This window comes from Aspergillus chevalieri, chromosome 4, assembly GCF_016861735.1.
Source record: "Aspergillus chevalieri M1 DNA, chromosome 4, nearly complete sequence".
NCBI classification, from domain to species: Eukaryota; Fungi; Ascomycota; class Eurotiomycetes; order Eurotiales; family Aspergillaceae; genus Aspergillus; species Aspergillus chevalieri.
In genome coordinates, this window is record NC_057365.1 from 1,751,391 (window position 1) to 1,763,976 (window position 12,586).

At 51.9% G+C, this 12,586-nt stretch overlaps 5 protein-coding genes across 5 annotated transcripts; 3 read left to right on the top strand and 2 right to left on the bottom strand.

The window, feature by feature from the left end:
- Positions 1-238: 238 nt before the first annotated feature.
- On the top strand, positions 239-1,393 carry AAD14 (aldo/keto reductase; the record flags this gene model as incomplete). The annotated part of the gene is made up of 1 exon (XM_043278863.1): positions 239-1,393. The coding sequence occupies one exon, from the start codon at positions 239-241 to the stop codon at positions 1,391-1,393; it is 1,155 nt and encodes a 384-aa protein (XP_043136599.1).
- Positions 1,394-2,157: 764 nt separating this feature from the next.
- On the top strand, positions 2,158-3,512 carry ACHE_40642S (zinc-binding alcohol dehydrogenase family protein; the record flags this gene model as incomplete). Its single annotated transcript, XM_043278864.1, has 3 exons — positions 2,158-2,432; positions 2,485-2,930; positions 2,992-3,512. 3 exons carry the CDS (start codon positions 2,158-2,160, stop codon positions 3,510-3,512), a joined length of 1,242 nt encoding a protein of 413 aa, XP_043136600.1.
- A 120-nt stretch (positions 3,513-3,632) lies between these two features.
- On the bottom strand, positions 3,633-5,054 carry ACHE_40643A (LLM class flavin-dependent oxidoreductase; the record flags this gene model as incomplete). Its single annotated transcript, XM_043278866.1, has 1 exon — positions 3,633-5,054. The coding sequence occupies one exon, from the start codon at positions 5,052-5,054 to the stop codon at positions 3,633-3,635; it is 1,422 nt and encodes a 473-aa protein (XP_043136601.1).
- A 366-nt stretch (positions 5,055-5,420) lies between these two features.
- On the bottom strand, positions 5,421-7,414 carry ACHE_40644A (flavin-containing monooxygenase; the record flags this gene model as incomplete). The annotated part of the gene is made up of 3 exons (XM_043278867.1): positions 5,421-6,710; positions 6,760-7,020; positions 7,082-7,414. The coding sequence occupies 3 exons, from the start codon at positions 7,412-7,414 to the stop codon at positions 5,421-5,423; spliced, it is 1,884 nt and encodes a 627-aa protein (XP_043136602.1).
- A 2,228-nt stretch (positions 7,415-9,642) lies between these two features.
- luA (3-isopropylmalate dehydratase LEU1) lies at positions 9,643-11,961 on the top strand (the record flags this gene model as incomplete). The annotated part of the gene is made up of 1 exon (XM_043278868.1): positions 9,643-11,961. One exon carries the CDS (start codon positions 9,643-9,645, stop codon positions 11,959-11,961), a length of 2,319 nt encoding a protein of 772 aa, XP_043136603.1.
- Between the last annotated feature and the right edge of the window lie 625 nt (positions 11,962-12,586).

The following is a 12,586-nucleotide window of genomic DNA, read 5'->3' on the forward strand; positions in this document are numbered from 1 at the left end:
TATCGCCCCCAACAAGGCTTTCTACGGCTCTCATATAGTTTAGTTGTTAATATGAGTAGATGGAAGTAGAGAGAAGTATGGAGATAAAGTTGAACCTAGCCGGAGATAGGCTCCACCGGTCAGCAATGGGGAGATATATAAGGCCGGAGGCTTCGTCCGTCTACGTTCTTCTCTTCAGAACACTACCTCTACACTTTTACATTCAATTGACTCAATTGACGAATATCATCTACGAAAAATGGCCAGTCTCTTCGCACCCGCCCCCGAACCCCCAACCGAGCTGGGCCGGTACCGCATCCTCTCCTCGACCGCCGGTATCCGTGTCTCCCCCCTCCAGCTGGGCGCCATGTCCATCGGCAGCGCATGGAACAACTTCATGGGCTCCATGGATAAGGAAGCCTCCTTCAAGCTCCTCGACGCCTACTATGAAGCCGGCGGCAACTTCATCGACACCGCCAACAATTACCAGAACGAGGAATCCGAGACTTGGATCGGCGAGTGGATGGCGTCGCGCAAGAACCGCGACCAGCTTGTGCTTGCGACCAAGTTCACCACGGACTACAAGTCGTATGACTTGGGTAAGGGTCGCGCGCCGAACCACTGCGGTAACCACCGCCGTAGTCTGCACATGAGCGTGCGGGATTCGCTGAAGAAGTTGGGCACGGACTGGATTGATGTGCTGTACTTGCACTGGTGGGACCACACGACTTCGATCGAGGAGATTATGGACAGTCTGCATATTTTGGTTGAACAGGGTAAGGTGCTGTATTTGGGTATTTCGGACTCGCCCGCGTGGGTGGTTTCTGCTGCCAATACCTACGCGCGCGCGCACGGCAAGACACCCTTCAGCATCTACCAGGGACGTTGGAACGTGCTGCTGCGCGACTTTGAGCGCGAGATCATTCCCATGGCGCGACACTTCGGCATGGCCCTGGCGCCGTGGGATGTGCTTGGCAGCGGCAAGTTCCAGACCAAGAAGGCGATCGAAGAGCGGAAGAAGAAGGGCGAAGGACTGCGGACAATGCTCGGTACCGGTGAACAGACCGAGGAGGAGGTGCGGATGTCCGAAGCACTGGCTAAGGTGGCCGAGGAGCATGGCATTGAATCAGTGACTGCCATTGCGCTGGCGTATGTGATGGCCAAGACACCCAATGTGTTCCCCTTGGTCGGTGGACGGAAGATCGAGCATTTGCACGACAACATTCAAGCGTTGAAGATCAAACTTACTCCGCAGCAGGTCGAGTACCTGGAGAGTGTGCGGCCGCTGGACCCGGGATTCCCCAACACGTTTATTGGACCGGATCCCAAGGTAACGGGACAGGCAAGCTTTTTGTTGGCGGCAAACTCACAGCTGGCGTTTGTGCGGGCTCCTAGACCTATTGGATTGGAGTAATTTCACTAGATATGTACAGAATACCTAGGAGTGCCTTGAATACACCTGATAGGAAGTACCTGATCTATTCCGCTTGTAATACTCCGTGCCGCTACCGAGAATACCCGGGCACGTGACTGGGTGCAGAATAAACGGCTTCATGTGATCCCCGCCACAGAGAGGGGCAACCACGGCACGCTAGTACCATAGCACAGTATTTGATTGGCCAGAAAGAATTTTATTAAAGCTTGGCGCTGTGTCAGAAGTTAGGTAAGCAGCGCCTGAATGGCTTTGTTCGTATCGAAGTAGGGCACTACCCCTGCATACAGCTGCAGTACAGGGGAGGAAGCATGCACATAATAAGCATAGAAAAAAGAAGAATCCCTACACGGCAGAGCTATGGTATCATCCTGGACATTGGTAAATGAGCATTGGCAGCAGAGTATCGATGACAGCAGTAAATCCGAACAAACTCCGTCACGCAATGGGCCCCCGCGGTGAAGCCATCGAAAAAGGATTAATGGAACTTCTGAATGGATCGAATCTTCCACGCTTTAAAGAGGGGCTCTTTTTTTTTTTTTTCCTCTTTTTTCTCTTCCGTTTATCTGCCTCACTGTCCTATAAAAATTTTCCAATTCTTTTACATCTACTCGTCGCATTCCTTTCCTCTGTATATATCCTTCTTTTTTTTTCTTGTTATACTTCATTGCTATTGTAGATAATCGCATTGCCCAAGCATATTTACTCCCGAATTTACCACCACTGCCGAATAGCCTATTGCAGCCATGGCCACCGCGACGACCACCACCACCAAGACTATGAACCCCCCCTCCCCCGATGCTTACGTGCAGCTCGACAACCCACCTGTTGTAATCCAAGAGAAACAAGAATCCCTCCAATCTTCGCCCATTTTGAACCGTCAAAGAGCCCTTTTGATCCACGCTGCCCAGCAACCCTATACTCTTGTTACCGACCACCTCGTGCCGGCAATCTTGAAAGAAGGCGAAATTCTCGTCAAGGTTGCTGCCATTGGCCTCAACCCCGTCGACTGGAAGGGCCCGTACGTACCCATTCCCCTGCGACAATGGCGATGTAGCACTAACGGCGCATAGTGCATTCAATTTTGGTCTCCCATCGCTTCCCTGGATCAACGGTCGTGACTTGGCTGGCATTGTCGTTCGCGGTTCTGATCCATCGGGGCGCGTCCGTACTGGCGATCTCGTCCTCGTTCCCTCCACGGACTACCGCGACATTCGTAAAGCGGCGTTCCAGGAATACGCCATCACTACTGCCTCCAACGCCGCCCGTATTCCCTCCACTACCTGCCCCAAGGCCGCCGCTTCGCTGGGCGTGGCGTTCGTGGCCTCCGTGCTGTCATTGGGTGTATCGTTGGGCTTGGACCTGTCCGCAGTCGGTTCCCTACCCGGGCCGGACCTTGTTAACACATTGAAGGGGGTGGACGAGAATGAAATCCCGGTTGATGTGCGGGGCGAGTGTTTCTCTGCATCTGAGGATGCGGATCGCATTAAGAAGGGCGACTGGTTGGCTATTTGGGGCGGTATGCTTCCTTTCCCACTGCCCAATCGCATAGGAATACATATGTATACTAATAATCGCAGCCTCCACAACCACTGGTTTCATCACTCTTCAACTCGCAAAACTCGCCGGCCTCCGCGTTATTTGCGTCGCCGACGTTGCCCGCCACGGCGCCAAACTCCTCGAACTCGGTGCAGACCTCCTTGTGGACCGACAGGACCCCGAGCGCGCCGTGCAAATTATCCAAGGCGTTACTAACAACAAACTCCGCTACGCCATCGACATTGTCGGCCGGGAGACCGCTACACTCCTGCAGCGCACACTTGCGAACTCGGAGCGGGCGCACTTGCTCGGCTACGCGGGTCTGCCCAAGGAGCAGTTGGGGAACATCAAGTACCATAACATTCCTGTGAAATTGTTCCACTCGTCGCAGGCCGTCGGGGAGCAGATGGTTTGTTGGTTGGAGGGTTTGATGCAGAAAAAGTTGGTGAGTCTGCCGGAGATCGTGCAGGCGCAGGGTGGTCTTGGGGGGATTAATGCTGCGTTGGAATTGTTGCGTAGTGGGAGTGTAGGCGGTAAGCGGGTGGTTGTCAACTTGGATTGATTTGATTTGTTTTATGTCTTAAAATTGCATGTAGATAATGATAACGAGCATATAGATTCTTTTTTCTTTTTCATTCTGCTGAGTGCCATGTCATACCATCTATGTACGTATATACAGAGCTCAATTCTTCAGTGCATACGCAGGAACCTCCTCATCCTTCCTCCACACATACTTCGCTCCCGGATGCTCTGCAGGCAAACGCCTCCTCCCCTCCTTCCCATAAACATTCTCCCTAAATGTACCACCTGGGACCTTATAATCGTCCCAGAACATCCCCCGCCTCCTCAACTCCGGCACCAAAAACTCAATAATATCCTCAAACGTCTCCGGCACACTCGCGTAACTAAAATTAAACCCATCCACATCGCCCACCTCAACCCACCTCGCCAATTCATCCGCAACAGTCTTCGTACTCCCGATGATCTTCGCTCCGTTCCCGCCCAAGACCAGGTACTCAGCAATAGCTCGCTTATCCCATTTCTTCCCGTTGGAGCCCGGCACTGTGCTGGCCCAGTGGTTCACCATGGATCGAATAGCGGGGGCCTCGACGAAGCGGAAGTCTTGGTCGTCGGTGTAGGAGGAGAGATCGTAGCCGGACCATCCGCCGAAGAGGCCGAGGGCGCCTTCACGGTCGCCGTACGAAGCTAGGTTCTCAAACTTGGCGCGTGCAGCTTCATCGGTTTCGGCGACGATGACTAGTATGCCGGCGATGATCTTGATGTCTTCAGGCTTGCGGCCAGCCGCCGCAGCTTGCGAGCGGATGCTGTCAACGGATGGCCGGACGAGCTCTGGTGTCTGTGCGTGGAGGAAGATGGCTTCTGCGTGGGTTGCTGCGAAGGCCTTTCCGGCTGTCGAAGTACCGGCCTGCAATATGAATGGCGTCCGCTGCGGACTCGGCTCACAGAGATGTGGGCCGGGGATGTTGAAGTATTTCCCCTTGTGATCGATCCGTCTCACGGCCTTAGGATTTGCATACCCCTCCGCGGGGTTAGGTAGGTAGGGCTCATCCCTCCACGAGCCTTCCCAGAGCTTATACGTGACATGCAAATACTCATCAGCGATGCGATACCGCTCGTCATGCTCGATCTGCGTATTCAACCCGAAATTCCGCGCCGCGGAGTCCAAATAACTCGTAACAATATTCCACCCCACCCGTCCCCCACTCAAGTGATCAACCGTACTGAATTTCCTCGCCAACATGTACGGATTCTCATACGTCGTCGACGCCGTAATCCCGAAACTAATGCTGTTCGTCGCAGCCGCCATCGCCGGCACCGCATACAGCGGATCATTAATCGGGAACTGCGCGCCGGCGGGAACAATAGGGTCTGTGTTCTGCGGGCCCTTGTAGACATCGTAGGGGCCAAGAACGTCGGCGAAGAAGATGGCATGGAATTTGGCATCTTCGAGCTTTTTGGCGAGATCGATCCAGTGCGAGAGGTCTTTGTAGGAGCGGCCGCGGTCTTTGGGGTAGCGGGTTAAGCCCGGGTTTAGGTGGGAGGGGCTTTGCATTGCGAAGGCGTTGAGGATTAGGGACTTCATTTTGATGGTTTATTTCGGTCCTGTTCCTGTGCCTGTTCCCGTTTGGATGTGGTTTCTGGTTTACTGTTTTCGAGGAGGGAGACATGCTTGCGGGCTATATACTCCGCACGATATTTTACCCTATGTACACGTGCAACAGGGATGTGATGGCGTGAGATCACGACAGACATATTCTCTACTATAATTGAATAAAAATTATCCCGGAGAGTTATGATCGTTGTAAAGGAGATTAGCTCCCGTTGACTGAAAGAAGAAACGTTAACTTTCCTTCATCAAGCAGCATTTAGTCGTTACTTTATTCGATATTACTGCTCTTTTCACAAGAAATAGAGCCATTGAGTCTATATGGGATCAAAGTAAACTAAGCTAAACATCCCACCACCCCTCCAGATGCATCCTCAAATCAATTTCCTCTGGTAACCGTAAATGCGGCGTCAACTCCACTTCCTCGCCCTCCTTGGCCGCCAACTCCCGTTTCGACCATCCATTCCCAAGCCATGCAAACCGATTCCCGCTCGCATTGTCATACGTATACTCAAAATCTTCCCACCTGGGTTCCCGTCGTACGATATTCACGAGCGTGGCACTACCCGGGAATAACCCGTGAACTCGTCCTCCAGGTCGTCCACCGTTATACCACGAGCTGCAGTTCGCAGACCACACGGTGCGCGGGTAGAACGCGTCGCAGAACTGCACAAAGTCATCCGCTGCGGCCTTGGAGGGGACGATAGTGCGGATTCCTTGCCCGCGCACTTTGCGGAGCACCTTTGCGACGTAGGTGACTTGGTTCTCGACTGCGTTGGGGACGGTCCCGCTGTGGCCGCTGGAGTAGGGGCCTCCGAGCCAGAGAAGGTTCGGGAAGTGCGGTGTTGCTACGCCCAAGTATGTGTAAGGGAAGCCCCAGCGGCCGGAGTGCTGCCAGTCTGTTTGGAGGTTGTAGCCGTTGGCGGTGATGGGGAAGGGGGGTGCGTGGTCTCTGTTTGCGCCGGTGGAGCAGATGACCACGTCTACATCTCTGGATTCGCCATCGACGGTCACGATGCCAGTTTCCGTAAAGTGCGAGATCCGGGTCTGAATGAATGACACGTTCTCCTTGGTTAGGGCTTCGAGGTATCCCGGGCCCGGGGTGGGACGACGGCAGTTTGGTGGGAAGTCTGGGATGATTTTGTCGGATAAGTCGGGTTTATCAGAGACTCGTTTTAGCATGAGCTCGCTCCATTGGTCGCGCTGTTGTTGGTTCTCTGGGGAGTCTTTGAAGATAGCCCCGAAGCGCTGGAAGTAGCCTTTTTCAACTCCCCGGCGGTATTCAAGGTATGTCTGCGGGTCTTTAAAGGACTCGCGCTGCTCTTCTGGGAACAAGTTGGGTTCGAGCCGACGGACTCCTGTCACGCCGAAGGAATCTGCGATCCAAGTGCGGTTACGGGCGTAGTGGTCAACATGCGCGGCAATTGGTTGGACGGATGGAAGAACTTGGAGGCCTGATGCGCCATTGCCGATTAGGGCCACTCGTCTGTCTTTGAGGTCAACGCTGTGGTCCCAGTTTGACGAGTGGAAGAGGGCCCCTTTGTACTCGTTGATTCCGGGGTAGTCGGGGAGTTTCCAGGCGTTGAAGTGGCCGATAGCATTGATGACAATGTCCAGCTCTTCGACGTATGTCTGCCACTGTAAGTATCACATCATCCGGAGAAGTTCGAAGAAAACTTACCTTGGAATTGGTTAAATCCTGCAACGTGACTTTCCACTTCGCCTTCTCAGGGACCCATTCGGCACTTTCTACCTGCTGCTGCAGTCGCAGATATTGGTAGACGTTATACTTCTGAGCAACACTCTTCCAGTAGTCGCGAATCTCATGACCCTGCGCGAATTCCTCAGTCCACTGCGTATTCGGAGCAAAGCCAGACTGATACACATGCGCGGGGACATCGCATCGAACCCCGGGATATGTATTTTCGAACCAAGTCCCTCCCTACCACCATTAGTCCCGATCACGAGCCATTCACAGTAGTATCAGTAGTATACGAACGTACCACATCAGCATTCTTATCGTAAATGCGCAAATCCAAACCCGGTACCTTGGCTGGTAACAACGCACCAGCGGTGACACCTGTCAACCCCGCGCCAATGACACCCACTTTGATGGGCTTTACTTCATCAATAGGATGCTCTTCTAGCTGGAAAGCTGATTTGTAAACCGGGGCCGGTTTTGACTCGGGAGTGGATATAGGCTCGGAGGTGGGTGTGTTTTTGATCTCGACGGTCACTTTCTCCTTGGGACCGAGGTCAATTGGCGGGGTATAATCTTGACCATAGCCATTGGTGAAAGGCTGGACGGGGATGCTAAAACCGTCGACTGCTGCCATATTGCCTTACTTGCGATAATGAATGATGCAGTCAAGACACAGCCAAAGTCGTACAGCAACATCGGCACAATTATAGATACGCGGATGCACTGCACGCCATCGCGAGGGGATTATACACCATGCAATGCATTATGCCGATGATTTGCTAGAGTCGAAAGGTTCAATGCTGGGATGTTGTTGCGACAGCGTCGGAAACGCACATCATTGCGGATCGCGATGGTGTCAATCGCATATAAATTAATGCCTTTATACAGTCGGGGCCAGTGCCTCGGTAGTATTATTAGTGCTCTAGATATGAAAAATACCCGTTCAATTGAACATCCGAGTATTCACTGCTTCTTATCAAGTATGCAAGTGGGGTGAGTGAATATTGTCTATTGGTGGGTGGCATCTGATAAATATTGTTCATACTAACCTAGTCAAGCCCAGAATCTTCCTTCTTCCTTCTCCTCACTGCTCTCCTGGTTCTAATTTATTTCCTCCTGGTCAAAGTGCCTTCCCCGCAGTGATCCCAGATATTAAGAATCCAGACGAAGCAATCTCATGGTTCAGCGACCTTTATCATACCATCCAAGATATATTCCCGGTTCATTAACCGGATAAGGAGATCATAGACAGGATGCTTCCCCCAGACGATAGCTGCGACAACTAAACGAGAAGGTCTTCTGACGGAATTTAGCGATACTTTCTTTCGGGGCTACTTTTATATGCATGTCGCTTCTCATCCCAGCGATCAGATAAGACGAATCAATTAGTCTCATGCCAGGGCTTATCCAGGCTGGTATAGTGTTAAAAAACTCACCAAAAGGTCTGATTGACTCCAGACCGACTCAATGGAAAGAATCTATTCCTAGGGAAGTCGAACTACCTCACCTGACTGCTTATCCGATTTAATCTAGAACAAAAAGACATGACAGAAGAGATCAAATTAATGAATGAGGCAACAGGGAAATGCCCATTCAGCATTGCAAGGTATTATCACCTTGAAATATCTCAAGTGGGCAGGGAAGTTGATGACATCCGCGACAATGTTTGTAGGAAACTTGATGTCTTGATATGACAGGAGCACATTACGGACCAGCACGTCCTAGTGCATACCGATGATCGAGTCAAGCCGGTCCACTCAGCAAGCGCAAGTGCTCAAGCTCACCTTTCAGGTCATGTTATCATGCAGGTTATAGAAGCCTATCTGCAGAGTGAAGTCTCGTGTCTTTATGCTTTCTGCGCTGAAGAGCTGTATTGAATGATATGGATCATTGCATACAAATGCTCCGAAAAGTGCTACTTTGTCTCGGTGCCAAAGCCAAACAGAACAATAGCAGTCCCGACGGAGCACTTTTGCAAATTCAAGTATTTCTCACTGCTCATTTCAAGAAGTTGTTGCAGTTAGGGAACGAGCTGGACTCTCCCACCCTCCTACCGGGTCTCGCTTTGATTGTACATGCCCAATCGTGGGTATTTTATCAGGCTTATCAACAGCCAGGACAAGTTGTAAGTCCCTGAGTCTTGTGAATTGTTGCATTTACTGACCAGTGCACAGTACATGGAGAGAGTTGACGAACTTCCTCTTACCGTGGTGGGTCATTCAGACGTGCTGAACTTTATGATATGTTGTCCCATATTGCGACTTACATGGAGGACACATTTTTACCTAGTTGGCATACGCCGAAGCCCAGTTACTAGGTTACATGGGCGAGCACCCCAACACGGTTCAGCAAGTGCTGATGAATGCTGAAGTGCCAATTTGGCTTTCCGATTCAATCCATGAGTTGCGCAGTGACCATCGAATTTTCACAGGTACACTACAACGGAGATCACTGTTTTCCATATCCTATTGTCACCAGAGACGATAATAGTACTAAATGAAAGCATCCCCAGGTCCTGTTTAGGGTATGGAGTAATACAACCAATCAGCCTGCCTCAATTAGTCTCCGTAGTCGGCGGCAGAATCTGAAGAAGAATTACCGCGGATAAGCGCCCTCGGCTAAACCCAAAGGGGGAAGTGGCACCGGTCTCGGGGTAGTGGGCCCCCCGATCTACCAATAAATAAGTGGCAAAAGACTGCTGACCAGCCGAGATCGGAGCAGCCCCTCGAGCGACATCGCGACAGTCAATAGTAAAGGACATTCATAACCTCCCTCTTTCCTCCAATCCTCACTGTTCTCATATCTTGTTGCTATTAGTCTTTATTCTTCTTGTTAGCCTGTTCTTCTTGTTGTATATTCATCATGCCCGCAGTCGATAAGAAGCCCAAGACCCTCTACGATAAGGTGGTTGACGCCCACATAGTCAACGAGCAGGAGGACGGCACGATCCTGCTGTATATCGACAGACACCTTGTCCACGAAGTCACCTCTCCCCAAGCCTTTGAAGGCCTCAAGAATGCCAGTAGAAAGGTCCGCCGGCCGGACTGCACTTTGGTCACCGTTGACCACAACATCCCCACCTCTTCCCGCAAGAACTTCAAGAATGTCGACGAATTCATCGAGGAAAATGACTCCCGGATTCAATGCTCGACCCTCGAAGAGAATGTGAAGGACTTTGGCCTCACATATTTTGGAATGGGTGACAAGCGTCAGGGTATCGTCCACATTATCGGTCCTGAGCAAGGGTTTACTCTCCCCGGAACCACCGTTGTCTGCGGTGATAGTCACACTTCTACACACGGTGCCTTTGGCTCTCTCGCCTTTGGTATCGGTACCTCTGAGGTCGAGCACGTCCTCGCTACCCAGACCCTCATCTCCCGCAGAAGCAAGAACATGCGCATCCAGGTCGACGGTGAGCTCCCTCCCGGTGTCACCTCCAAGGATGTCGTTCTTCACATTATCGGTGTTATTGGTACTGCCGGTGGCACTGGTGCCGTCATTGAGTTCTGTGGCTCCGTTATCCGTGCTCTTAGCATGGAAGCCCGTATGTCCATGTGTAACATGTCCATCGAAGCTGGTGCGCGTGCTGGCATGATCGCACCCGATGAGGTTACTTTCGAATATCTCAAGGGCCGTCCCTTGGCTCCCAAGTACGACAGTGCTCAGTGGCAGAAGGCTGTCAACTACTGGTCTAGCCTGAAGTCGGACGAGGGTGCCGTGTATGACACGACCGTCCTGCTCGACGGCAAGGATATCATCCCTACCGTCTCGTGGGGTACTTCTCCCCAGGATGTGGCGCCTATTAACGGCGTTGTTCCGGGCCCTGACGACTTTGAGGATGAGAACCGCAAGGCCTCTTGCAAGCGTGCTCTCCAATACATGGGTCTTGAGGCTGGTACGCCCCTGAAGGACGTCCAGATCGACAAGGTTTTTATTGGTTCTTGCACCAATGCCCGTATTGAGGATCTGCGGGCCGCCGCGAAAGTGGTCAACGGCAAGAAGATTGCTTCCAACGTTAAGCGTGCCATGATCGTCCCTGGTTCCGGTCTGGTCAAGCAGCAGGCTGAGTCTGAGGGTCTCGATAAGATCTTCACCGACGCTGGTTTCGAGTGGAGAGAGGCAGGTTGCTCCATGTGCTTGGGTATGAACCCTGACATTCTGTCGCCCCAGGAGCGCTGCGCCAGTACCTCCAACCGTAACTTCGAAGGTCGTCAAGGTGCTGGTGGCCGTACCCACCTGATGTCCCCCGCCATGGCTGCTACTGCGGCCATCGTCGGTAAGCTGGCCGACGTCCGGGAGCACGTCGTCGCTAGCCCAGTCCTGGGCAAGGCTCAGCCCAAGGTGGACGTTGAACAGACCCATGAGGAACCCGAGTCGGAGGAGGAGTTCGACCGCATCATGGACCTCCCCGCCGACAATGAGCCTCATACCAACACCTCCGCCGGCGGTACCTCGCCCGCCGGTCTCCCCAAGTTCCACATCTTGAAGGGTATTGCCGCGCCCCTGGACCGCGCCAACGTCGACACCGATGCCATCATCCCCAAGCAATTCCTCAAGACCATCAAGCGTACCGGTCTCGGCAGCGCCGCCTTCTACGAACTGCGTTACCACCCCGACAACACCGAAAACCCAGAGTTCATCCTGAACCAGGGCATCTACCGCAACTCCAACATCCTGGTCGTCACTGGCCCTAACTTCGGCTGTGGTAGCTCCCGTGAGCACGCCCCCTGGGCCCTCCTCGACTTCGGCATCAAGTGCATCATCGCCCCCTCTTTCGCTGATATCTTCTTCAACAACACCTTCAAGAACGGCATGCTCCCCGTCGTCATCTCCGACGAGGCCATTCTCACCAAAATCGCCGACGAAGCCCGTGCCGGTCGCGAACTCGAGATCGACCTCCCTAACCAGCAAGTCAAGGATGCGCAGGGCAACAAGCTCGCTGACTTCGAAGTCGACGGTTTCCGCAAGCACTGCTTGATCAATGGTCTCGACGACATTGGTCTCACTCTCCAGCTCGAGGACAAGATCCGCACATTCGAGACCAAGCGTACCCTCGAGACCCCCTGGTTGGACGGCAGCGGCTACCTCAAGCGCGGTGCCCGTGGCGCCACCATGGTTGAGGCCGCGCCTACGCCCAAGACTAACCGTGGTGATGTCAAGAACGAGCCGCTGGAGTGGTAAAGTTGTCCCACTTGTTTTCATGACTTGGGCCCTGTCTTTGGGGTCTGATTACTCTGATATGACCGGTTATACGAATTGCTTTGTTTTGCTATGTTTGTTTCAAAAAGTGCTCTGGTTCTTAGGGAGCTGTTTCTTTGCATCGGGGTTTGTTTTGGGATCTTTCTTAGTATACCAGATGGTTATGCATTCTAGGTTTGAATATAATGATGAACACACGATTTTCTCTTGGATCGTAGTAGTTAAGGCAGACATTTACAAGTGTATGTGGTAAATGCTTCATCTTGCATTCTCGTCCATTCATTCGTAGATAACCGACGGATAGAATTAAACATAGACATGAAATATATCTAAATAGATAGAATCCCTCTTTTCACCATCCAGATACAGAACATACAATATTATAGATACATCCAACAAGTGCAGTTTAGAAAATGCAATAATAATAATAATAAGTCTTTCCAAGAACAGATAATCAAAATAACAAAACAAAAACAAGTCTATATATCGAACTCGCAGATAAATGCATAAGCCGTGGATGAGAGGGTATCAAACGGCGGTAATTAACAGCAAGTAATGATGTGCTATACATAAGTAAGTCGTAAATATAGTGGGGAACAAGCACACA